General features: G+C 39.4%; 4 protein-coding genes and 1 pseudogene across 11 annotated transcripts in view; all 5 read right to left on the minus strand.

Annotated features, from left to right (window-relative positions):
- The window catches only part of LOC122928290 (protocadherin gamma-C5-like), a 203,558-nt gene extending 186,454 nt beyond the window's left edge, over window positions 1–17,104 (minus strand). The window contains 3 exon segments of the mRNA XM_044280995.1: window positions 14,522–14,711; window positions 14,714–16,336; window positions 16,338–17,104. Coding sequence (XP_044136930.1) covers window positions 14,550–14,711; window positions 14,714–16,336; window positions 16,338–16,964 — 2,412 coding nt within the window. The 5' untranslated portion in view covers window positions 16,965–17,104 and the 3' untranslated portion in view covers window positions 14,522–14,549.
- The window catches only part of LOC122928287 (protocadherin gamma-C5-like), a 369,082-nt gene that overhangs the window by 197,447 nt on the left and 144,931 nt on the right, over window positions 1–26,704 (minus strand). The gene's annotated exons all lie outside the window — the stretch shown is intronic.
- LOC122926009 overlaps window positions 1–26,704 on the minus strand; it is a 401,881-nt pseudogene that overhangs the window by 186,453 nt on the left and 188,724 nt on the right.
- LOC122928291 (protocadherin gamma-C5-like) overlaps window positions 1–26,704 on the minus strand; it is a 237,847-nt gene that overhangs the window by 186,438 nt on the left and 24,705 nt on the right.
- LOC122928297 (protocadherin gamma-C5-like) lies at window positions 24,492–25,283 on the minus strand. The gene has a single exon (XM_044281003.1). The coding sequence runs from the start codon at window positions 25,154–25,156 to the stop codon at window positions 24,599–24,601; it is 558 nt and encodes a 185-aa protein (XP_044136938.1). The 5' UTR covers window positions 25,157–25,283; the 3' UTR covers window positions 24,492–24,598.

Raw genomic sequence — 26,704 nt, forward strand, 5'->3', positions numbered from 1 at the left:
TGAGCCAGGGGGAGGAGAACGCAGAGCTGACAAGAGCAGATTCTCCAGTACTGCTAAAATAATGGACTGGATGACAAGTCTACCCTCTACTGGACCAATAGTAAGAACTGCACATGCTAAAGGTAATTCAATGCACCAATGTAGTAATGATCTATTTTTTTATTATTATCTAATATTTTCAGTCTGTTTTCTAGAGTTTTTAGTTTAGAATTTTTGATAGAAAGGAAATCTCCATGCAAATTAACTTTTCTAATGATGATATTTTAGATATGATACATAATTAAATTGATGGATAAAATCACCAAATATCAAAAGGAATCATATTAATGTTATGAAAGTAGTCATAATTTATTTTAGAATGTTTGGAGAATTGTGAGTAGCCCAGAAGACAGGTGTCACTATTTGGCGATATATAATATTTTTCATTAATCCTTCTAGTGCAGACTAGTATCTAGATATAGTCATTTAGTCATTTTTTTACATTTGTGTTTTATAGCTCATTGCTGATTAAAATTAAAAAGTGCTAGATTATAGAAAGAGATATGTCATGCCATCTTAAAGAGTTTTCAAACTAATAAAGGGATAGGATGTCACTAGGATATTTTATCAACTTATGATTGTTATGGGTCTGAACCCTTGAACCCCTAACAATCCTGAGAATGAATGGGACGTATCGATCAGAAGACATAAGAGGGTCTTGGAGGAAACATATGTAAAAGACTAGTTATAGTGATAGTTGACTCTATGACTCTAAGATGATGATGAAGCAATGGTAGAAATAAGTTCTATTTTTTATATTATAAAAAATATCCTAAGCAGAAACAAAACAAGAATAGTTGAATCTAACATATCACAATTTTGACAACAAACATCACTTAAAGAGGCTCTCTTGCCAGGATCAACCCTATTACACCAGACATACGCCCTGGTAGGGCTCATTGTGCTGATTAAAAGCTGTACGATAAATAGCTGCAGAGATATCTGTTTTTATTTAAAAGGAATTCAGCATGTTGGAGCACCAGGAGGCGGGGCTGAATCTTTTGAGCACTGCTTTGTAACACCCCCTGAGCTCTTCACACTCCCCCTTCTATTAATTCTTAGGAAGGGGACAAATCTAAATTCCCCTCCAAAGGATAGGGGGAATAGAGAAAGGGAGAAAAAGGGGGAGGGGGGGGCACAATAAGGTAGTATGGTCATACAATTAAACAAATAAAGTGAGGATTTTGGCGGCTAACCTTATAGGGTTGTGCTAATATAGGCACAACCCTACTGCAAGCTTATATAAAACTGAGACCTTCACGCCGGGTTATCTTTTGGATAGGATGTCCAGTCCCCCAAAGGATTCTTGCAGTGGAAAGAGAGAGGTTCTGCTTCGGCGCAAAATCACCCGTGGTGACGATCTTAATGGATGAAATTCTTCTTGTTTAATTGAAACAACGTGTTTCAGGGATTAAAACTTCCCCTTCATCAGGTTTCACAATAACACAATAGGTACAATACATAGGTGGGTATTTATAGATGAAAAACACAAAAAGATACAAATAAAACACCAAAAAGATGTACCTGGGAGACTCCCGCTTGGGGAGGGGCCGCCCCCAGGTGTCAACCAAAGGGCAGGATTGGTTCTATAAATCAAAAAGCTACTACAAATTTAAAATAGGTTCTATTGTTTATGTACACATGATCGCATATATATTATAAAAAAATTAGCATTATGGGCTTTGAAACAGCTGTGATTACTTTTGTGTATATACACACACCCATCTGTCATGTGACCACAAAGGTAAGCGGCCTTTGAAAGGCCAGTTACTTTAGTTCGTTACCCGCAGGTCAGCGCACACGCGGTTGTCACCCAGACACCACCGTCGTCAGTAGGTGAGTGCGCCTGCGTGTGACGTGGAGGTCACGTGATTGCAACTGTGCGGTCATGTGATCCGTTGTCTTGGGAGCAAGGATGCCAATAGTCACGAACCACAGCTCTGAAAGATCGAGTTCATAGGTGGCTTTACCGGGTTTATCAGAAGATTCAATAAGCTGATGCAAAGGTACAAATATATATATATATATGCATGAGTACACTGCTGACTTAGAGTAGCATAAAATGGTTTAAATTGTATATTAAATCCTAAGGGACATAATGAAAAATAAAACATTAGTTCAATGAGACTACAATCCCATTGGTACCATAGATAAAAATGAAGTTACAAAATAAAAAGATAAAAAGTATATGAAAATAAAAAAATGTTGTTCATAGTGTCTTATTTTGCTCTCCTACTATATACTAGAAAGGAGTATGTAGATGCTAGCACATCTCATTTCTATCTGAAGCTCTTTATCATACAGACAAAAGAAAAATATTGTTTTAATCAGCATGATGAGCCCTACTAGGCAGTATGTCTGGTTTAATAGGGTTGATCCTGGCGACAGAGCCGCTTTAAAATTGTTATTATAGCTATTACATACAAAAAGACTATTTGCACATCTAGCATATATCTTCCTTGAAGCTACCTTTACTTCTCTTCTCATTACACAGGGACAATTTAAGTGTGTTGTTCATGCTTTGCTATGCCTTCAATATTCCCTTTGAGGAAATGACCAAAGACACCTTAGTTTCTATGTCTTTTATCGGTATCTAAAAGAAGTCTGGTTGTTACACACAGAGAATATTCCAACTCCATACTGAAAGTTGGAGGGGAAAGTATTAAAATATCCAATCATCTAGCTAGATATATTGCCCATTAATACATTTGGACAAGCAAGCCCAATTCACCCTACTCTCTCTTCTTTGTTTCCAATATCTCTTTCTCTCTCTTTTTTTAATATGTTTTTATTGATGTTTGCATTCAAATTGACAAAAAAAAAACCAATCACAAAATAAACACAGTGACAACTAGGGGTGATGGATCAATCTCTATAGCAATAAGTAACAAAAGCAGCAATGCAATACACTCTAGAATACACTCTAGAGGTCAAAGAAAAAATTCCTTTCAAGAGCAATGCGACCTAACATATATGTCAAAATAATTAAAGGCTATTTGTAGAAATAGTCATCTCATCATATGCTTGAGGATAGGGAAAGGGGTTAGGGGATAGGGAGGTTAGGGAAGAGAGTAGGAAAACATTTGCGGCACATGCAGCCAACTCTGAGAGATGTGAATAGTGGTCAGAAACCAAATATCATCTACAAAATATACTGTATAATAGGACATTCATACTGATGGACCAGAGGAAAGCGTCTGTTGCAGATACTAGGTAGTGAACTGAAATTAGGCACATAATTTATGTTTAATACTTGAGGGGAGTGTCTGTATGAAAGATTCCCATAATGTAAAAAAGGCCTTGACTTTACGTTCTTTTTAAAATGTGGCAATAATCCAGCCCATATGGAACAAAAACAGCAATTTCTGAAAAAAGAGTCTAAGAGAAGGTGGGTTAGGGAATTACTATTTTTGGAGAATAGATTTCCTTGCCACAATATTATAAAAAGCACTATTTTAGCTCCCTTCATATTGGGATATGCAGCATGGTCAACACAATCAAATATTGCCCATTCAGTGGTTAAAGAAAGAAAGTTCAACAAGTGGTTGGTTGCATAAGCAGACACCTGTGTCGAAAAAGTACATATAGAAAAACAATCCCCTCTTTCCCTCTTTCTATGCAACCACGTTTCTATATGTGTAATTACAGTTTCCATTGCTATCGTAAATATCAAGCTCTTCCTTGTATTTCTTAAGAGTTGTATGATAGAGCTGGAAAACTGTGGATCACTTTAGCTTTTACATATGTATCTCTGCATTTAAGATTGTTTACTTTAGCTGTATTTCTGAAAACTAATAAAATGTAACAAAGAATACAGGGATGTCAAAAAACCTCTAAAGCCCAACAAGTAACTTAATATACAGATGTAACCGAGCTAAACCTGATGGTTAATGCGTTAAGTAAAAAGTGGCACAAAAAGTTTAACTATCTCTTTCAATGTATTTCAATGTTTTTTGTCAAAAGATGGCACAAGATAAAACTGTGACATGTGTCATCAGAGTCAATTTTAACTCAGCTACATCTGTATCCAAATACTGTAGTCTGAAAACCTACAACAACAGAGTGAACCTCATGTATAGAGAATAGCAAAGGAAATAGTACAAACAAAAATTGGATAGATTGATTTTAAAACAGGTAACATATTGTAAGCGATTATAAAAATCACATCTGGAACCCCATTGGTTTTTGTAACTGCATAATTTTTAGCTGTAGCAACACTTATCAATCAAATCAAATGTGTTTATTTTTTATTTAAAACATTAGAAAGTATAAAAAAGCAGATCCTAAGGGGTCATTTATCAAACTGGTGTAAAGTAGAACTGGCTTAGTTGCCCATAGCAACCAATCAGCATTCTCCTTTCATTTTTGAAAGGAGCTGTCCAAAATGAAAGGTGGAATCTGATTGGTTGCTATGGGTAACTAAGGCTGTTCTACTTTACACCAGTTTGATAAATGCCCCCCCCCCCAAATATGTATTAATATACAGTCCACAATATTACTATGAATATGGCTAATATAAAAAAATATATGGAAAATATTTATTCCTATTAGTTTCAATTTTTGGTTGTTTCTCAAAATGCTGATTCACTATATTCCCCAAGTGATAAAAAACAAACAAAGAGGAAATTAGATAAAACTTCCACTTACATTGTTGGGATCATTTGAACAACTCCCCTCAGATGAGGCTTCTTGATATATATCCTTTAACTGAGGGAAGTTTAAAGGCTGCACAATACTGAATTCTTGTTGTTCTGAGGCTGGAGGTAAATGAGTTTGGTAACTCTGCCCCTCAGATCCTGGAGGAACCATCCTGACCTCCATATATTTTAAGGTCCCGTCTGTGTTTAGGTAAAGAGCTGGTTGATACTGATCTGTGTAGCCTTTGGATTGAGATCCACCACGAAAACAGCAATTACTGCTGTAATCATAAGTGTCATTCCTCAGACATCTCACCAATAATATCATGAACGTAACAAGTGAGACTAAGCTGATGGCCACTAGAGAAATTATTAAATACAGAGTCATATCTGATGGGGGTTTGGAATTTGTCAGGAAGTCACCAGATTTTGGTTTTTTCCACTATAACCTCATCTACTATAATGACAAGTACAGTCACTGTGGTAGATAATGGAGGACTCCCCTGATCACTGATAGAAATGACAAGTTGTTGCTCCATATTCTCAGTTTCCTGTAATCCTCTAAGAGTTCTCACCTCTCCTGTGTGTTTAGACACTTGAAGCCATGAATAATTGATGGGGTCAATGAGAGTAAACACCAACCAGGCATTGTGACCAGAGTCCAGATCCACTGCAGACAGTTTTGTCACCAAATATCCAGCACTTATAGACTTTGGCATCCTCTCTTGGACAATGAGTTCTTCAGAATGCTCTGGATACAACAGAGCTGGGGCATTGTCATTTGTATCCAGAATAAAGATAAAGACAGGAACAGTGGAAGATAACTGTGGAGATCCTGAGTCTTCTACCTTTATAGTAATATGTAAAACTTGAATCTGCTCATAGTCAAAGGAACGCTGAGCATATATATTTCCATCATTAGAATGAATGTAGACAAAGGAGGATACAGAGGAGCCATCAATATGATTCTCCACTATGGAGTACACCAGATCAGAGTTCACCCCCTCATCTAGGTCAGTAGCAGATACTGTACATAGAAGAGACCCAGGGTCACTGTTCTCATTAATGAAAGCATTATAGGTGGATTGTGTGAAGACTGGAGCATTATCATTAATATCTGACACACTGAGGGTGATGCTTATTTTACTGTATAGCGGAGGAGACCCTAAATCAGAGGCTGTCAGCTCTATAGTGTATTGGGAGGTTTCCTCTCGATCCAAATTTGCATCTGTGACTAATGCATAACTGGTTCTGGTTGGATCTTATTTTAAAAGGCACATTTGGTGATAAGTTCAATTTTATTTCTCCATTTTTCCCAGAATCTTTGTCTCCTACATTAATAAAGCCCACAATATCCCCAGATAGTGCATTTTCTGGAATACCATTAGCTACTGAAGTAAATATAATTTCAGGGTGATTGTCATTCATATCTTCTATTTCCACATGAACTATGCAGTTTCCCTGCAATTTGGGAAATCCTTTGTCTGTAGCCTTAACAAATAATTCATAAAAGTTCTTTTCTTCAAAATCCAGAATTCCTTTAGTATAGATCTCCCCATTTTGCTCATTTAGCAAAAATATTTCTCTAGCAGATTTAGATGTGTGGTCATCAAAGGAGAAATGAATCTCCCCATTTGCTCCATCATCCTGATCTGTGGCATTTAATGTTAATATAACAGTTTTCAATGGCAGATTTTCCCTGATACTGACTTTATAAACTGACTGATTAAAGACTGGAGGATTATCATTAATATCTAACACAACTATTGTTATCCTGCAGGTCCCTGATCTGGCTGGTTCTCCTCCATCAATAGCTGTGAGAACAAGGTCATGTTCTTTCTTTTCTTCTCTATCTAAAACCTTTTCTAGTATCAGCTGAGGGATAAGCGTTCCATCCTTACGACTCTTCACAGACAGTGAAAAATAAGGATTTGTATTTAATGTATACTGACTGACACCATTAACACCAACATCTAAATCCTCTGCAATCTCTAATGAAAATTGAGTACCAGGACTTGCTACTAATTCTGTGATCTCTATAATGCGATAATTTGATGAAAATGTGGGAGAATTATCATTAATATCCAAATCTCTATTTCTAGACTAAAAAGCTCCACAGGATTCTCAGCCACAACCTCTACCTGCAGTAAACAGCGGGGACTGGATCCACACAGGCTCTCCCTATCAATCCTGTCCTTCACAGCCAACCCTCCATTTGCCTGATTTACACTGAAATATTTTTGGTATTTTGCAGATCTTATATGTATCCTTCGCTGAGAGATCTCTGCACGTTTTATCCCCAGATCCTGAGCTACATTTCCCACCAATGTCCCTGGATCAGACTCCTCAACAATTGAATAATGAAGCTGCCCAGAGACCCAGCCCCAGCTACACAGGAGAAAGGAGCAGACTACTTGCCATTTCCAGCACTGACAAAAGCCTTTGATGTCCATATCTTAAATGATTGTCTTGATATTTGATGTCATATAGATCCTGTGTAATCCAAGCTACATGAGGGATATCAATTTATATCTCCATATTCTTAAAAAGATAATCCATTTGAAGAATATAATCATCCACAAGGCTCTCCTCGGAGCAGCAGCTCTTCTTTGTTTGAGAAGAAAGATGGGAGGGTGAATCACTGAGCCAGGGGGAGGAGAGCGCAGAGCTGGTTTAAGCACGTTTTCTAGTATTGCTTAAACAAAGCAATAAAGGACAGGTCTGCCCTCTACTGGCTAGTGGAGAGGATACAACAAAAGAAGCAAAACAGGAACCAAAATGTAAACTTTTGAATAATCCGTATAACATTGAGTTAAAGCTGCAAGTTATTGTAAAGTGCTACATAGAATGTGCTAAATTCATATACGTATATAAAGCAATTCTACACATACAAAAACATAACATATGCACACAGCACTCTTAGTTGAATGTCGTGGAACAAGGGCTTTGTTTTTTATGTATGTACTATATACTTTATATATACACTACGTGCAGAATTATTAGGCAAATGAGTATTTTGACCACATCATCCTCTTTATGCATGTTGTCTTACTCCAAGCTGTATAGGCTCGAAAGCCTACTACCAATTAAGCATATTAGGTGATGTGCATCTCTGTAATGAGAAGGTGTGTGGTCTAATTTCATCAACACCCTATATCAGGTGTGCATAATTATTAGGCAACTTCCTTTCCTTTGGCAAAATGGGTCAAAAGAAGGACTTGACAGGCTCAGAAAAGTCAAAAATAGTGAGATATCTTGCAGAGGGATGCAGCACTCTTAAAATTGCAAAGCTTCTGGAGCGTGATCATCGAACAATCAAGCGTTTCATTCAAAATAGTCAACAGGGTCGCAAGAAGCGTGTGGAAAAACCAAGGCGCAAAATAACTGCCCATGAACTGAGAAAAGTCAAGCGTGCAGCTGCCAAGATGCCACTTGCCACCAGTTTGGCCATATTTCAGAGCTGCAACATCACTGGAGTGCCCAAAAGCACAAGGTGTGCAATACTCAGAGACATGGCCAAGGTAAGAAAGGCTGAAAGACGACCACCACTGAACAAGACACACAAGCTGAAACGTCAAGACTGGGCCAAGAAATATCTCAAGACTGATTTTTCTAAGGTTTTATGGACTGATGAAATGAGAGTGAGTCTTGATGGGCCAGATGGCTGGATTGGTAAAGGGCAGAGAGCTCCAGTCCGACTCAGACGCCAGCAAGGTGGAGGTGGAGTACTGGTTTGGGCTGGTATCATCAAAGATGAGCTTGTGGGGCCTTTTTGGGTTGAGGATGGAGTCAAGCTCAACTCCCAGTCCTACTGCCAGTTTCTGGAAGACACCTTCTTCAAGCAGTGGTACAGGAAGAAGTCTGCAAGGTAAGAAAAACATGATTTTCATGCAGGACAATGCTCCATCACACGCGTCCAAGTACTCCACAACGTGGCTGGCAAGAAAGGGTATAAAAGAAGAAAATCTAATGACATGGCCTCCTTGTTCACCTGATCTGAACCCCATTGAGAACCTGTGGTCCATCATCAAATGTGAGATTTACAAGGAGGGAAAACAGTACACCTCTCTGAACAGTGTCTGGGAGGCTGTGGTTGCTGCTGCACGCAATGTTGATGGTGAACAGATCAAAACACTGACAGAATCCATGGATGGCAGGCTTTTGAGTGTCCTTGCAAAGAAAGGTGGCTATATTGGTCACTGATTTGTTTTTGTTTTGTTTTTGAATGTCAGAAATGTATATTTGTGAATGTTGAGATGTTATATTGGTTTCACTGGTAAAAATAAATAATTGAAATGGGTATATATTTGTTTTTTGTTAAGTTGCCTAATAATTATGTACAGTAATAGTCACCCGCACACACAGATATCCCCCTAAAATAGCTAAAACTAAAACAAACTAAAAACTACTTCCAAAAATATTCAGCTTTGATATTAATGAGTTTTTTGGGTTCATTGAGAACATGGTTGTTGTTCAATAATAAAATTAATCCTCAAAAATACAACTTGCCTAATAATTCTGCACTCCCTGTATATATATTGTGACACAGTGAGGGGTTGTGTCTGGCAAGGCAGGTATTTTCCTCCCAGCATGTGCGGCTGGGCTGGTTTCCAACCAGGTGAGGTCACATACCAAACCGGAGTTTAAATGCCAGTCCAGATTTTGGGAGCACCTGGCTGTCCTTAAATAGGCAGCTGGGCACAGCAGAGATGTCTCTGTTTTTGGGATTTAAAGCTTTGTGCCGTGCTGGAGGGCTGAGAGCTGCACGCTAGGGAAACAGGCCCCCTAAAGCCTGCTGTGGACTACTGGAGGCAGAACTGCCAGCAAGGTGACTTGTGTTATATGTACTTTCCATTGCGTGCAAATTAACACTAAGACTGCAAAGTTACGTTCTGTGTTGTGCAATTGCCTCAAGTGTGAATAAACACTGACGTTTCTAGTGAAGAACTTTTATTTTGCCTCTGTACTGTACCCACTTACCCTATCTAGCAGAGCGAAACCCCACATTTGGTGGAGGATGCGGGCTAGAGCAGTGAGACTGGCATGAACACCTATATTTCTGATTTCTGCATTTTTCAGGCACGGTTGTATGTCATACATTAAAACAGCTATATTACAACCTGTGCCCCACAACAAAATGGAGGCTGTTGTGAAGGCCCTCATGGAGGCTAATCTGCAGCAGCAAGAGACAAACCTGCATAAATGCGAGGCTAATAAGCAACAGCAGGAGACTAACCAGTTACTGCTACAACACGTGATAGCATTGCAGATAGCAGGAGCAACCCCGCGTCTACGATGCCCGGAAACCAGTCCGTGCCACGATTGCTAAGATAACCACCGCTGACGACATCGAAATCTTGCAATGTACAAGAAAGTATCCATCAGGGAAAAGCTACCCCGTGACCAGTGGGCTGAGGTCATTGCTCCATTCCTGGCATCCGATTCCCAGCAGGTGTATTTCGACTTGCCAGGACGACCAAGTGGCCGACTACCAAAAAGTAAAGGGTGAGATTTTGGCAAGACTGGTGGTGAATGTGTTAGTCCGCGCCCAGCGGGTACATCAGTAGAGGTTTAAGCTGGCGGAGCCTGCAAGGACCCAGTTTTATGTCTTACTCCACCTTTTGCTAAAGTGGCTACAGCCAGATGTGCTGAGTCCCACGGCTATGCTGGATAGACTATTGACTGATATGTTCTGGAGGGCTCTGCCACCCCATCTCCAACACTGGTTCAGCCAAGTTTCTCCTGGCAACACCCTAGAAATAGTGGACCTGGTGGAGCACTACGAGGCTACTAAGACTGTTACAGGGGGTTCTTTTGGGAGGAAGCAGTCAAACCCCATAAATCTCCATCCCAGACCTGGCAACTTGTACCAATCAAACCCACCCGGAGTGTACCCTCTACGGACCAGGCTCCGATAGTCTGCTGGCGGTGTCAGGAGCTGGGCCATATAAGATCTGACTGTCCCCATCAGGTAAAACCCATGGATACAAAATATGGCTTCCGCTATATGCCAGAAAGCTGTGTGCAGCAGGTACCCCAGGTGGATGTAGAAAACATTCCAGTGGAGTTTGGTGTCCCTAGTAAGGTCTTCCTGGTATGGTCAGCAGAGTATACTGGCCTGAAAGTGAGGATCATGTGCATCCATGGAGACTTAAAAGACTATCCCACCGCCCTGGTGTCTCTAACCACAGGGGCTGGCAGATGGACTCACGAAGTGGCAGTTGCCCCAAATTTACACTACGAACTTATAATAGGGAGAGACTTCCCAGAACTGTGGCCTGCTATGAGAGTGACTGATACCCATGAGAAAGGGGTAACCCTATCAGAGTGGCCTGGCTCAGGGGGAGACCAGAACCCTGGGAACCTGAGGTTGAAGAGCCAGCGATAGGGGTGACCGCCACTTTGGTGAAAGAGGGGGAGACAACATCGCTAAGTGTGATGGTGGGAGACGTGGAGGACTTGCCGCTCTGTCCTGAATTGGCAGACCTCAATGTCTCCGGGAATAATTTTGGTAACGCCCAACGTTGGGACTTAACCCTATCCTACACCTGGGAAAATGTGTTAATAGTAGATGGTGAACCATTACAATCTGGGGCAGAGTCAGTGTTTCCCCGTTTTGTGGTTCATCAGGTTATGTTGTATTGGGTAAACCAACTATGGGCTAAGAAAAGATAAAAGGCCCCCCTGCGCTCCTGTGTAGATCTATCCGAATAGGAAAATCCCGCTGCATACTGTCTAACAAGGAGCTATTGTTCTCCTTGGGTTAGTATGAAAATGAGGAATATCACCCGTGGGTGATATGGGACAGAAAGCGCTGGAGTACACGGTCAAAACAGCCCGATAGGCCCCGAAACGCGTAGGTAGCTTTTTGTCCTACGGAGGCCCCTATACTCTGAACAGTGACGTCACCACAAGCAGTTTACCAGGGAAACAGACCAACAAGCTCCCTCGCGAAAAGAACATTACGACAATCCACCCACAGTGAATGCCACATCGGACTACCGAACTAAAGGAAGATTTTGGACGAACAATAAGGTAGTTACAGCAACATTACTACTGACACTAGTCTTGCTTGTTATATGTCTAAATGCCAATAACTATATAAACCGACCCTCACAGCACTCACTTTCAGAGCCAACCGTCCATTTACTCAGGCTGGCACGGACTGATATTGCCAACTATGGGTTAAGCCTATTAAACAGTTGGTGGTCCCCAAGGCTTATCGCAAGCTTGTGTTATATCTAGCCCACCAACACGTTCTCGGGGGTCACCTGGGGCTGCAGAAAACTCAGGATAGTATTCTACAGCGGTTTTACTGGCCCAGCATATTCAAAGAAGTGGAAGAGTTTTGTAAATCTTGCCCTACCTGCCAGATAACAAGCCCCCAGCCACATTTCCGTAGTCCCCTAGTACCTCTCACGATTATCGAAGAAACGTTTGACCTCATAGGCCCAATGCTGAAGTCCGCCAGAGGGCATCAACACATCTTAGTCATTCTAGATTACACCACTCGGTACACAGAGGCGGTGCCACTGCGACATACCTCAGCCAAACTCATAGCTAGGGAGTTAATGGAGATTTTTTCCCTAGTAGGACTACCTAAAGAGGTAGGGACCCCTTTTATGTCCAAGGGATGAGGGAACTCTGTTAGTTGCTGCACATAAAACAATTACGGATGTCCGTTTACCATTCACAAACGGACGGTCTGGTAGAACGGCTTAACCAAACATTAAAAAATATGTTGAAAAAGGTAGTGTCTAAAGATGGTAAGGACTGAGAGCTCCTTCTGCCCTATTTCATGTTCCCCTCTACTGGGTTCTCACCCTTCAAACTGCTATATGGTAGACACCCTCGCGGTCTCTTGGACGTGGCCAAAGAGGCGTGGGAACAACAACCCACTTCCCATAATAGTTTCATTGAGTAAGTTACCCAGATGCAAGATCGGATAGAGACAGTGTTGCCTCTTGTTAGGGAGCAAATGGAGGCAGCTCAGTGAGCCCAGAGTCGGGTCTGCAATCGGTAGGCTTGGGTCCGGTGGACAGTAAGTTCCTGGCTAGGTGGCAGGGGCCATACGAGGTACTCGAGAAAATTGGTGATGTAAACTTACAAGGTAGGGCAGCGAAAGCCGGAGCAAGTTTACCATGTGAATTTACTCAAATCGTGGAAAGATAGGTAAACCTGTACAGAAGACAGCCCGCGGCCGGGTTTTCTAGGAGAAGAGGTACTGGACCCTTTGTCTGATGCAAGAGAGGCGGCTGCCACAGTAAAAAATGCTGACAGCCACTCCTCTAAACAGACTCAAAAGGCCAGGAAGTTCGGATGTGTTTCTGGACCTCCCTGGATGTAGCTCGATAATCCAACATGATTGTCACTGACCCTCAGGCAAAAGTCTGATTAAAACCCTACCGGGTAACCGAGGCTTGGTGACAAGCCATATTGGAGGAGGTGCAGCTAATGTTGTAGCTAGATGTCATTGAGGATCAAAAAGTGAGTGGGCCAGTCCTATAGCATTGATACCCAAGCTGGACGGGACATTGCTGGTTTTGTAACGACTTTCCAAAACTTAACGAGGTTTCCAAATTCGATGCGTATCCCCAGGTGGATGAGCTCATCGAGAGGTTAGGACAAGCCTAGTATTTTTCTGTTTTGGACCTCACGAAAGTGTACTAGCAGGTGCCCTTAATGGAGGCTGCCAAAGAGAAAACTGCCTTCATCACGCCTGAGGGGCTGTATCAATATAAGGTCTTACCCTTTGGTCTGCATGGCACCTCCTCCACTTTTTAACGACTAATGGACATTGTGCTTTGTCCACATCGTTGGTACGCTTCGGCTTACCTGGTCGATATTGTCATCGACAGTACTGACTGGGAAAGTCACCTACCCAAAGTGCAGGCTGTAGTGGACTCCCTTTGGAAAGCGGACCTAACCGCTAACCCAAAAAAAGTGCGATAGGGTTAGAAGAGACCAAGTACCTGGGGTATGTCATTGGGATTGGAGTCATCAAACCCCAAGTGAACAAAATAGAGGCGATACAGAATTGTCCCCGACCTGTCACAAATAGGCAAATAAAGTCATTCCTGGGAATGGTGGGATATTACATGAGGTTTGTTCCCCACTTGGCTATTCTAGCTGCGCCCTTCACAGGGTTCTTGAAGGGACGAAAATCAGTGATGGTCTGCTGGGATCATCAGGCGGAAGAGGCTTTTGCTGCTTTGAAGTCGGGCCCGTGTGGATCACCGGTTTTGGTGACGCCCGACTTCAAGAGGGAGTTTGTGGTACAAACGGATGCCTCTGAAGTAGGCCTCAGTGCTGTACTGTCTCAGGAAGTCAACGAGGAGGAGCATACCATTGTCTTACTAAGCAGCAAATGACAATGCCCCAGCTCACTGGAGAATCACGGTCTCCTTAAACCACTGGTTGACAGTTGTGCCAGGAGTATGACTCCCTCCAATCTTATATTGATGACCTACTGATGACTAGTCGGGCGCTATGGAGATCACTTTTAAGGGGGACGGGGTGCTGTGGAAGTCACAATTGAGGAGGTGGGATGCTGTGGAGATCATAGATAATGGGGTGGGACGCTGTGGGGGACACTGTGGATTTCTTTTCACCACACACAAACATTAAATGAGATGGATGAAATATAACCATATGAAGAATGGTCATTATGGTAAGAGATTTTAAAATGCGATTACAAAAAATCTCCTTGAAACTATATTTACATTACATACTTTACATTCTGTAGAAAAAGAGTACATTTCAAATAATTTTAAAATTTCACTTCAATTCCAGAATTATTACCTAAAATAGTCAAAATGTTATCACACTATAGTTTTAAGACTTACATTATTTGGATCATTCATTGCATCCCCTTCAGATAAGGCTTCTTGATAGATATCCTTTAACTGGGGAAAATTTAAAGGCTGCACAATACTGAAATCTTGTTGATCTAGGGCTGGAGGTAAATGAGTTTGGTAACTCTGCCCCTGGCATCCTGGAGGAACCATCCTGACCTCCATATATTTTAATGTCCCATCTGTATTCAGGTACAGAGCTGGCTGATACTGATCCGTGAAGGCTTTGGATTGGGATCCACCAAGAAAACAGCAACTACTGCTATAATCATAGCTGTTCTTCCTTAGACACCTCAACAATAATATCATGAAGGTAACAAGTGACACTAAACTTATGGCCACTAGGGAAATTATTAAATACAGAGTCATATCTGATGGGGGTTTGGAATTTTTCAGGAAGTCCCCAGATTTTGGTCTTTCCTCTATAAACTCATCTGCTGTAGTGACAACAACAGTCACTGTGGTGGATAATGGAGGATTCCCCTGATCACTGATAGAAATGACAAGTTGTTGCTCCATGTTCTCAGTTTCCTGTAATCCTCTAAAAGTTCTGACCTCTCCTGTGTGTTTAGACACTTGAAACCATGAATAATTAATGGGGTCAATGAGAGTAAACACCAACCAGGCATTGTGACCAGAGTCCAGATCCACTGCAGACAGTTTTGTCACCAGATAGCCTGCACTTGTAGACTTTGGAATCCTCTCTTGGACAATGAGGTCTTCAGAGTGCTCAGGATACAGCAGAGCTGGGGCATTGTCATTCGTATCCAGAATAAAGACAAAGACAAGGACAGTAGATGATAACTGTGGAGATCCAGAGTCTTCTACCTTTATGGTGAGTTGTAAAACCTGGATCTGCTCATAGTCAAAGGAACGCTGAGCATATATATTTCCATCATTGGAATGAATGTAGACAAAGGAGGATACAGAGGAGCCATCAATCAGACTTTCCACTATGGAGTAAACCAGGTCAGAATTAACCCCCTCATCTAGGTCAGTAGCAGATACTATACATAGAAGAGTCCCAGGGTCACTGTTCTCATTAATGAAAGCATTATAGGTGGATTGTGTGAAGACTGGAGCATTATCATTAATATCTGACACACTGAGGGTGACGCTGGTTTTACTGTATAGAGGAGGAGACCCTAAATCAGAGGCTGTCAGCTCTATAGTGTATTGGGAGGTTTCCTCTCTATCCAGATTCCCATCTGTCACCAATGCATAACGGTTCTGGTTGGATCTTATCTTAAAAGGCACATTTGGTGTTATGTTTAATCGTATTTCTCCATTTTTTCCAGAATCATCATCTTTTATATCTATAAACCCAACAACTGTTCCAATTGGGACATTTTCTGGGATATTATTATTTACTGTAGAGAATGTAATATCAGGAGGATTATCATTGACATCTTCCACCTCCACATGCACTATGCAGTTCCCCTCTAATATGGGAGATCCTTTGTCTTCTGCTTTAACAGATAACTCATAAAAATTTAACTCTTCAAAATTCACCATTCCGTTAATGTAAATCTCACCATTTTGTTCATTTAAAGCAAATAACCGTTTGGCAGATTTATATGTGTGGTCATCATATGAAAACTGAATCTCCCCATTTGCTCCATCGTCTTGATCGGTTGCATTCAATGTTAATATGACAGTTTTCAATGGCAGATTTTCCCTGATACTGACTTTATAAACTGACTGATTAAAGACTGGAGGATTATCATTAATATCTAATACAACTACTGTTATCCTGCAGGTCCCTGATCTGGCTGGTTCTCCTCCATCAATAGCTGTGAGAATCAAGGTTATGTTCTTGTTTTTCTTCTCTATCTAAAACCTTTTCTAGTATGAGCTGAGGGATGAGTGTTCCATCTTTATGAGTCTTCACAGATAGTGAGAAATAAGGATTTGCATTCAATGTATACTGACTGACACCATTCACACCAACATCTAAATCCTCTGCAATTTCTAAGGCAAATCGAGCACCAGGACCTGCAAATACTTCTGTAACCTTTATAACGCGATTATGAGATGAGAATGTTGGAGAATTATCATTAATATCCAAAATCTCAATTTCTAGACTGAAAAGCTCCATAGGATTCTCAGCCACAACCTCTAATTGCAGTAAACAGCGGGGACTGGATCCACACAGGCTCTCCCTATCAATCCTGTCCTTCACAGCCAACCCTCCATTTACCTGATTTACACTGAAATATTTTTGGTATTTTTCAGATCTCAGATGTATCCTGCGCTGAGAGATCTCTGCACGTTTTATCCCCAGATCCTGAGCTACATTTCCCACCAATGTCCCTGGATCAGACTCCTCAACAACAGAATAACGAAGCTGCCCAGAGACCCAGCCCCAGCTACACAGGAGAAAGGAGCAGACTACTTGCCATTTCCAGCACTGAAAAAAGCCTCTGATGTCCATATCTTAAATAATTGTCTTGATATTTGATGTCATGTAGATGCTTTGTAATCCAAGCTGCATAGGGTATATGAATTTATCTGCCAATATTCCTCAAAATATAATCCATTTGAAGAAAATACTCATCCACAGGGCTCTCCTCGGAGCAGCAGCTCTTCTTTGTGTGAGAGGAAAGATGGGAGGGTGAATCACTGAGCCAGGGGGAGGAGAGCACAGGACTGACAAGAGCAGATTCTTTAGAATTTCTAAAATACGGAGAGGATGACAAGTCTACCCTCTACTGGCTAAGAATGAGAATGCAACAAATAAGTAGAAAAGTAAAAAGGAGAATAGAAATATTGGAAGAATTTTCACTAGGCTTCACTTATATGTTATATATGTTACTGTACTTTACAATATTATTATTATTATTATCATTATTAGTAGTAGTAGTGATGGTAATAATTGTGCATTATTATTGTTATTATTATCATTATTTTCAGTTTTGCTTAGTAAATAAGATGTGCCTATATTGTCCCTTAGAGTATGCATTTCAGTATTTTTTAGGTAACATACTGGTTTTAGGGTATGTGTTTTGTCTGACACGTTATGTTCTGTAGTGGTACAAATTTGGGGCACATATATAACTTATTGGTTAACCTTTTTGCACTATATGTGAAATTTTAATTGGAAATGTTTTTTATATACTTTTTATAGTTTATGAAAAGTACTTTTTTTTACAATACTTCTTTAAGCCTTCTGTTACTATTCAATCCTTTGATTGCTTCAGTAACACACTGCTTTATATCTTGGTTCTACGATAGCTAAGACACAGGAAAATCACAGGAAGGATTGTTACCTCATTATTCCAGAATGCTATGCCATCACATCCCATGTGCACATCCTATAGTCGCCATGTGCCTGCTGTCATACAACCCATGGCTAATATTTGTGGCAAGTGGTAATAACGATTGTGGACTTTTAACAATTTGAATGCTCTGGTCAAACGTGACCATGGCATCTAAATGCTCTAAAACCCGGATGCGCGCGCTCTTCCGGGTGTGTTCTGCCTCCTCACAGCAGACATCAGGGGTGCGAGAAGGCATTGTATCACAGCTTCAGTCCTCTCTAATGGACTGAAACTGCCACATATTAGTTCCTATGGAGCCTCTGCCTGTGGCAGGGCTCCATAGGAAAACATAGTAATTCTCATATACTTCAATGCTAATGCATTGGCATGTATAAGAAGCAATACGTTTTTAAAAATAAAAATATAAAAATTCAAATCATTCCTCCTTCCTCAAAGTGTAAATAAAGAAAATTTAAACAATAAAAAAATATATATCATGAGTATTGTATTGTGTGAAAATGCTTGCACTATTAAAATATAAAAATATTTTTCTCATATGGAAAACATCAAAATGGAGGGAAAAAATAAAATGGACAAATTTGTCGTTTTTTAGTTGCTTTACCTCCCACAAAAAATGTTAATTAAACGTAATCAAAAAGTCTTACACACCCCAGTATGGTATCAATGAAACTTACAGATCCAGCCATAAAAAATGAGCCCTATACAGCTCCGTACACATAACTACAAAAAAGTTATAGGGATCTGAATATGGCGATGAAAAGAAAAAATATTTTTTTTCAAAGATTTCTTTTTTTTCAGTATTTAATTGAAAAAAAAACTATACATAAGTGGCATCACCATAATCATGCTGACCTGGAGAATTAAAGTAACAGGTCAGTTTTACTGTATACGGAATGCCATAAAAACAAAACTCATAAAACTGTTGTGGTATGACTTTTTTTTCCAGTTTCACCCCATTTGGAATGTTTTTCCAGCTCCCCACTACATTGTATGCAGTGGTGGAATTGGTTGATTTTGAAAGTGCAACTTTTCCTCTAAAAAAACAAGCCTTCATATGGCTATGTAAATTCAAAAATAAGACAGTTCCAGAAAGGAAGGGAGTGAAAGACGAAAATGCATAAACCTAAAAACCCTATGGGGTTGAAAGGGTTAAGTAAAGACTCATTTGCATGGAGCAGTGCACAGGGGAATGAACCATTTGTTAGCAAACATTGCCCACTTCTTTAGCTACATTTACTTGCAGAATCCATCACTTTATGATCGTTTGTTTACTTATAGCTTAATTGTGGCATATCTCTGTTTACATAGGACAATGTGCCGATGACAAACAATGGTTGCATATGCCACATAATTGATCAGAAAATCTGATAAGTTAGCATTTTTTCTCATTTGTCTTGAGACCAGTGGCACATTGGGAAAGAGTGTATGGAGCAATGTTCATTCCTGATAATTCATTCAAATTCAATCATCTTACATAACAGGGTCCTAAAATGTTCACAAATATCATGATATGAGGGATCATACTGTATGTTGATGCACACCCATAATATACTATATACAATAGGTTATGTTTCTTGGTATACTGTTCTATACAATAAAAAATAACAAATCTTAACTAATGAAATAAAATAAATAAGTGCAGTATATCATGTGATTCATTTCTCATGAAGCATCCAAACACTTTTATAAGAAAAATCCATGACATTCTAACACTTAATACCACACCATCAACCAAAAATAGTAAAGGTTATACTATTATATATTATATAAAGGTCTAATAATCCATAAAAATACCTTACAGGGGGCTGCCCAGAATTTTTATATTGATTAGCTATTCTCAGGAAAGGCCAATATCCAATTGTATGGCACCCCCACACCTCCATTGATCAGCTGTATAGTGCAGGAATGAATCAGCTCCATCCATTGTGTAGCAGAAAGAACTGGAGGCTACAGCACTGATTCCATTATTTAAAGTGAACTGGAGCAGTGCTGCAATTACCAGGTTTATAAGCTACACAGAAGACAAAGCTGTGTAGTATCGGTGCTGAACGATGGGGGTGCTGTCTATTGGAGATCTCTGATTAGATACTGATAGCTTGTCAATAGTAAAATCCTGGAAACATCTGTAAGAGTTTTCAGGACTAAGATATTAATGTTATCCATAGGATAGCTCATCAATATCAGATTGGCGGAGATATGACACCTAGCACCACCACCATGAGCTGTTAGTGGCAAAAATTGTTCTAACAGTACCCAGTGTAATGTCCATTCTCAGGTACTGCAGCTCAGCAGTAAATGGGAGCAGATCTGGCCACTACACTGTGTACAGAGCTGTCATGTTTTGGCTCCACATCCATTGTTAACTAGTGTTGAGTGTGAATAGTCTAATCGCCAATTTTTATCGGTAATTGCAAATATTCTAGATTTTTTTATCCTTATTATGCTATCTATCTTACATATCTTTTTTATAGGTATTATTTTATCTATTATTAATAAATTATTATTAGAAGTGTTTTTTTACCTATCATTAATACATTTTTATTAGAAGTGTTTTTTTATCCTGTCATTAATATTTTTTTTAATAAATGTTATATTATTAAATCATTACATACAAGCACACAAAGGCTGTATGTCAAAAGCCAGGTATGTGCAAGCCAACAACCTATCCATGAGACAGATAACAGCCAGCATACCTTACAATGGCAGCCTTGTGCACTATGATACAACTAACAATAATCACACCTCGGCTAAATCTCACGGGCTATGCTATTGCCAGGACCAGCTCTCATCTAACTGAGAGCCAGTAAGCCTCAATGTTGCTTGATTTAAGTTAGATGGCTTAGGGGACCTGTGCACCTAGATCATTATCATTAGGGTTACAAAAATTTAATTTTATTTATTTTTTGGATGCCAGCTAACTCTTCTCTTGCTGTTTAGGAGGGCTGCATAAAAATGTTCAGTTTTCTAATTGTCCTAATATTATATTCAATAACCTTTCTATACTATTTTGTCATGTAAACTCCTTTGCATAAAATTGAATATGGGAAAGAATGCAAATAGTGTTTCAGCTAAAAAACAAGGCAGATTCTGCTAATTTGCATTTTTTCCCATATTCAAGTTTATGAAAATGTGTTTACATGACAAACAGTATAGAAAGGTTATTGAATATAATATTAGAACAATAAGAAAACTAAAAAAAATTATGCAGCCCTCTTAAGCAGTGAGAGAGCAGTTAGCTGGCATAAAAAAAATAATACATTTTAATTGTTGTCACCCTAATGATAATGATCTAGGTGCACAAGTCCCCCCAAGCCATCTAACTTTAAGGCTTACTGGCTCCCAGTCAGATGAGAGCTGGATTTGAATGTCTCATAGTGCACAAGGCTGCCATTATCTTATGGATAGGTTATTGGTATATAGTGTTTGCGTAATTATCTGTTTATTATATGTTATAGGTAATGAAATTGTGCGTGGAATATGTGTATATTACATTACTGATTTTAGTGAATTCTCAAATTTGCTAACTTGTGGCAAATATGTGCCAAAAAATTGTGAAATATTGCAAATTCTAATTTTGCCTATGCCGCTCATCACTATTGTTAACTTCCTGGTACTAGAGCTGCAGGTAACAGCTGATTGGTTGGAGTGCTGGGTGTTTGACAATTTGATATTGATAACTTATCCTGAGGATAGTTAATCAGTATCTTAGTTCTAAAAAGTTGGAACCTCTTTCAAACATTCAAGACATTCTTGATCATGAGTTGCATAGCAGCAAAAGAGCAATTAAATATCATTAAGTGAAAAATTACGATCATATATTACTAAGACTTCAACTCCTTTTTTTCCACATTCATATGTTACAAATAACTCTTGGTACAGATATACTGCTCAAATGTAAAGGCTCCCTTATAACATAAAAAGACACTGGCATTATAATGATTCATGGAATATGCTAGGTGGGGGCCTTGCTACATTGAGGCCAGGAAACTAAACCTTATTGCCAGCGACACCAGCGGGCACTATGAAGCAGAATGACTTAGGTTCCATTTAAAACCTTTGAATCCCAAAAGCTATGTGTAAGCCAGAGGTAATTAATTTTTATGAATGAAAACGTGATATAACAACAAATTTAAAGTTATGGCAGAACTGCACCTTTCAATAGTTCTATAATTTCACTTACTTTTTCAGAACAGAACGCCTGTAATATTAAAATATAAAAATCATTTCAACTATGGCAAATGGTGTATTGGAAAAAAGGGTCAAAATAGCCGATTCACCATTTTTTTAAATCTCTTCTAACAACTACAGATCATCCCGCAAAAAAGTGAGCCCACCCACACAGCTCAGTTATGGCTCAAGGAAGATAGGAAATAAAAATGACTATGCAGAAACAAAAAAACTTCTGGTGTCCTAAGGGTTAAATATATATAAATGAGTGTGTATGAGCAATAGGTGCACTGCCAATATTCCTGCTAGTGGCCCCTGCACTGTGATAGACAAGGCCAGTAAGAGTAAACATTGTCACATCTGACCCTGAATTCTCTTGGTCTTGCACCTTTACCATGTGCTTCAAACGCCTGGGCAAGGGTAGTAGGAGAACTGCTGACAAGCCTCTCTTCTGTACTCCATTAAGCTGCCCTCCACTACTAATGAAGAAATTACATTTTATAGCTGAGTCAAAATCCTATATCAAATAGTTACAAATGTTATATTACTATGTCAGAAAAAAACAATCGTCTATAAAAAAAAATACCTCACAAATTTCTCTCTTCTAATGGTTACATTTGTAGCATTGAACAAATTATAACAAAACAAAAAATATTAACTTTAAGCATATTTCAATGGTTAGAAAAGTAACCACTGTTATAATATTATGACTTACATTGTTTGGAGCATTCAAGTGAATCGCTCACAGATGAGGCTTCTTGAGATAGTTCTGTTAATGGAGGGAAATTTAATGGCTGTAATGGCTGCACAATACTGAAATCCTGTTGCTCTGGGGCTGTGGTAAAATGAGTTTGGTAAATCTGCCCCTGAGATCCTGGAGGGACCATCCTGACCTCCATGTATTTTAAGGTCCCGTCAGTGTTCAGGTACAGAGCTGGCTGATACTGATCTGTGAAGGCTTTGGATTGGGATCCACCAAGAAAACAGCAACTACTGCTATAATCATAGCTGTTCTTCCTTAGACACCTTACCAATAATATCATGAAGGTAACAAGTGACACTAAACTTATGGCCACTAGGGAAATGATTAAATACAGAGTCATATCTGATGGGGGTTTGGAATTTTTCAGGAAGTCCCCAGATTTAGGTCTTTCCACTATAACCTCATCTGCTATAGCGACAAGTACAGTCACTATGGTGGATAATGGAGGATTCCCCTGATCACGGATAGAAATGACAAGTTGTTGCTCCATGTTCTCGGTTTCCTTGTAATCCTCTCACAGTTCTCACCTCTCCTGTGTGTTTAGACACTTGAAACCATGAATAATTGATGGGGTCAATGAGAGTAAACACCAACCAGGCATTGTGACCAGAGTCCAGATCCACTGCAGACAGTTTTGTCACCAAATATCCAGCACTTGCAGACTTTGGAATCCTCTCTTGGACAATGAGGTCTTCAGAGTGCTCAGGATACAGCAGAGCTGGGGCATTGTCATTTGTATCCAGAATAAAGACAAAGACAGGAACAGTAGAGGATAACTGTGGAGATCCAGAGTCTTCTACCTTTATGGTGATTTGTAAAACCTGGATCTGCTCATAGTCAAAGGAACGCTGAGCATATATATTCCCATCATTAGAATGAATGTAGACAAAGGAGGATATAGAAGAGCCATCAATCTGATTCTCAACTATGGAGTACACCAGATCAGAGTTCACCCCCTCATCTAGGTCAGTAGCAGATACTGTACATAGAAGAGTCCCAGGGTCACTGTTCTCATTAATGAAAGCATTATAGGTGGATTGTGTGAAGACTGGAGCATTATCATTAATATCTGACACATTGAAGGTGACACTTGTTTTACTGTATAGAGGAGGAGACCCTAAATCAGAGGCTGTTCAGCTCTATAGTGTATTGGGAAGTTTCCTCTCTATCTAGATTTCCATCGGTCACTAATGCATAACGGTTCTGATAGGATCTTATTTTGAAAGGCACATTTGGTGAAACAGTCAGGGCTATTTCTCCATTTTTTCCGGAGTCTTTGTCTTTTACACTAATAAAACCAACAACTGTATCTGTTGGGGAGTTTTCAGGGATATTATTATTATTTTTCACATGTTGAAAATGACATTTCAGGGGGATTGTCATTGACATCTTCTACTTCTACCTGAATTATGCAGTCTCCCTCTAATTTGGGGAAATCCTTTGTCTTCTGCCTTAATGGATAACTCAAAAAAATGAGAATCTTCAAAATCCACAATTCTATTAATATAAATCTCTCCACTTTGTTTATTTACTGAAAATATTTCCCTAGCAGATTCAGAGGTATGATCATCAAACGAAAACTCAATTTGACCATTTGCTCCATCATCCTGATCTGTGGCATTCAGTGTTAATATGACAGTTTTCAATGGCAGATTTTCCCTGACACTGACTTTATAAACTGTCTGATTAAAAACTGGAGGATTATCATTAATATCTAACACAACTATTGTTATCCTGCAGGTCCCTGACCTGGCTGGTTCTCCTCCATCAATAGCTGTGAGAATCAGGTCATGTTCTTGTTTTTCTTCTCTATCTAAAACCTTTTCTAGTATGAGCTGAGGGATGAGCGTTCCGTCCTTACGAGTCTTCACAGACAGTGAAAAATAAGGAATTTGTATTCAATGTATACTGACTGACACCATTCACACCAACATCTAAATCTTTTGCAATCTCTAAGGCAAATCGAGCACCAGGACCTGCAAATATTTCTGTGATCTCTATAATGCGATCATCAGATGAGAACGTGGGAGAATTATCATTAATATCCAGAATCTCTACTTCTAGACTGAAAAGCTCCACAGGATTCTCAGACACAACCTCTAACTGCAGTAGACAGCGGGGACTGGATCCACACAGGCTCTCCCTATCAATCCTGTCCTTCACAGCTAACCCTCCATTTGCCTGATTTACACTGAAATATTTTTGGTATTTTTCAGATCTCAGATGTATCCTCTGCTGAGAGATCTCTACACGTTTTATCCCCAGATCCTGAGCTACATTTCCCACCAATGTCCCTGGATCAGACTCCTCAACAATTGAATAATGAAGCTGCCCAGAGACCCAGCCCCAGCTACATAGAAGAAAGGAGCAGACTACTTGCCATTTCCAGCATTGATAAAAGCCTCTGATGTCCATATCTTAAATGATTGTCTTTATACTTGATGTCATATAGATCCTGTGTAATCCAAGCTGCATAAGAGATATGAATTTATCTGTTCATGTTCCCTAAAATATCCATTTGAATGAAATAAAAATCCATAGGACTCTCATTCGGGCAGCAGCTCTTCTTTGTTTGAGAGAAACGATGGGAGGGTGAATCACTGAGCCAGGGGGAGGAGAGCACAGAGCTGACAAACGCAGATTCTCCTGTATTGCTAAAATAGGACTGGATGACAAGACTACCCTCTACTGGACAATATTAAAAATGCAGCAAATCAGCAGAACATAAAAGTGTTGGATAAATAATGGAAGGATTTCATAATTATAGAAGTTATGCTATGCTATATTATAAAATAGAAGAAAGAAAGAAAGACATATTTTAAAGTATTTATTGAGTCAAATTTATTGAATGATTATCCTTGTATGGAATTGTTATGCTGTAAAGTATTTTAAAGTATGAAGACAAAAATACCTTTTAAATTTTATAATTGTGGTAATTTTAAAGTAATAATTAAAAACAATTAAGACGTCCTTAAAGTACTTTCCTTCGTCCTCTTATTGCTCCCTCTTACATACACAGCACTAAGGTATAATATATAATTAAACATAATTCACTATTTAGATCTCACAACTACAAAATGCATTATGTTTAATAAAAGTAATTGTACACAAATAAAATAAAATATCAAATACATACAGTATTTCATAAAATATGATATAAAATAAATGCTATGTTAATCTAAATAGTATGATGAAAGTCACTTAATACTTAATCATATATGTGAGTGCTACTCATCTAAAATGTTCAATACTGTGTCTTAAAAAGGTAACACAAATTAGGATTGTTTGTTTATTGGCAACCTTGGATAATATGAAGTGACCACATATTATATGATCATTCCAGATTGGTATATAGTTGGACTTCACACTTAGGCTACTTTCATATCTCTGTTTTCCTTTCCCGTTTTAAGATCTAGCAAACGCTTCAGTTTTGTCTCCATTCATTGTCAATGGGGACAAATGCATTCCATTCAATATTGTTGCGTGCCCATGTCCGACACAAATCCGCTGCAAGCAGCGTTTTTGTGTGCGTCATGGCATTCTGATCAAGAAGGATCTGGCTTGAAACACAATGTAAGTTGAAGGTGCGGATCTGTTTATTTTTTGGACACAATAGTTTTAGTGCTGTATCTGTGTGGTTCATTTTGGAGATAATACAACTGGATCTGTTCTACACAGATACAGATGGTTGTATTATTGACCGGATGCGTAAAGAAGCTGTGAGACAGTGACAGAAAGAGTGATTGATGGCAGGTACTTTTCCCCCAGAATCCTGTCCTATGTAGCTTAAGGGAGTGCTTAGTATGTAGCGGAAAGTCTAAGCTTTCCTGAGGGGGCTTTGTGGAAAAGCCAGGTATAGGGCCTGTATTTGGATTGGGGAAGAGTTGGGTGGGCTCCTCAATCCACAGTTCACTTCTGGTAGAGATCTAGCCTGCTGTCTCTGATTAGCTGCGCCTGCAGCAT

Source organism: Bufo gargarizans, chromosome 2, assembly GCF_014858855.1.
Source record: "Bufo gargarizans isolate SCDJY-AF-19 chromosome 2, ASM1485885v1, whole genome shotgun sequence".
Classification (NCBI taxonomy): domain Eukaryota; kingdom Metazoa; phylum Chordata; class Amphibia; order Anura; family Bufonidae; genus Bufo; species Bufo gargarizans.

Bases quoted from the DNA above. Each gene is read 5' to 3' on its own strand.
- LOC122928297 (XM_044281003.1), bottom strand. From the start codon at position 25,156: ATGGACATCAGAGGCTTTTATCAATGCTGGAAATGGCAAGTAGTCTGC.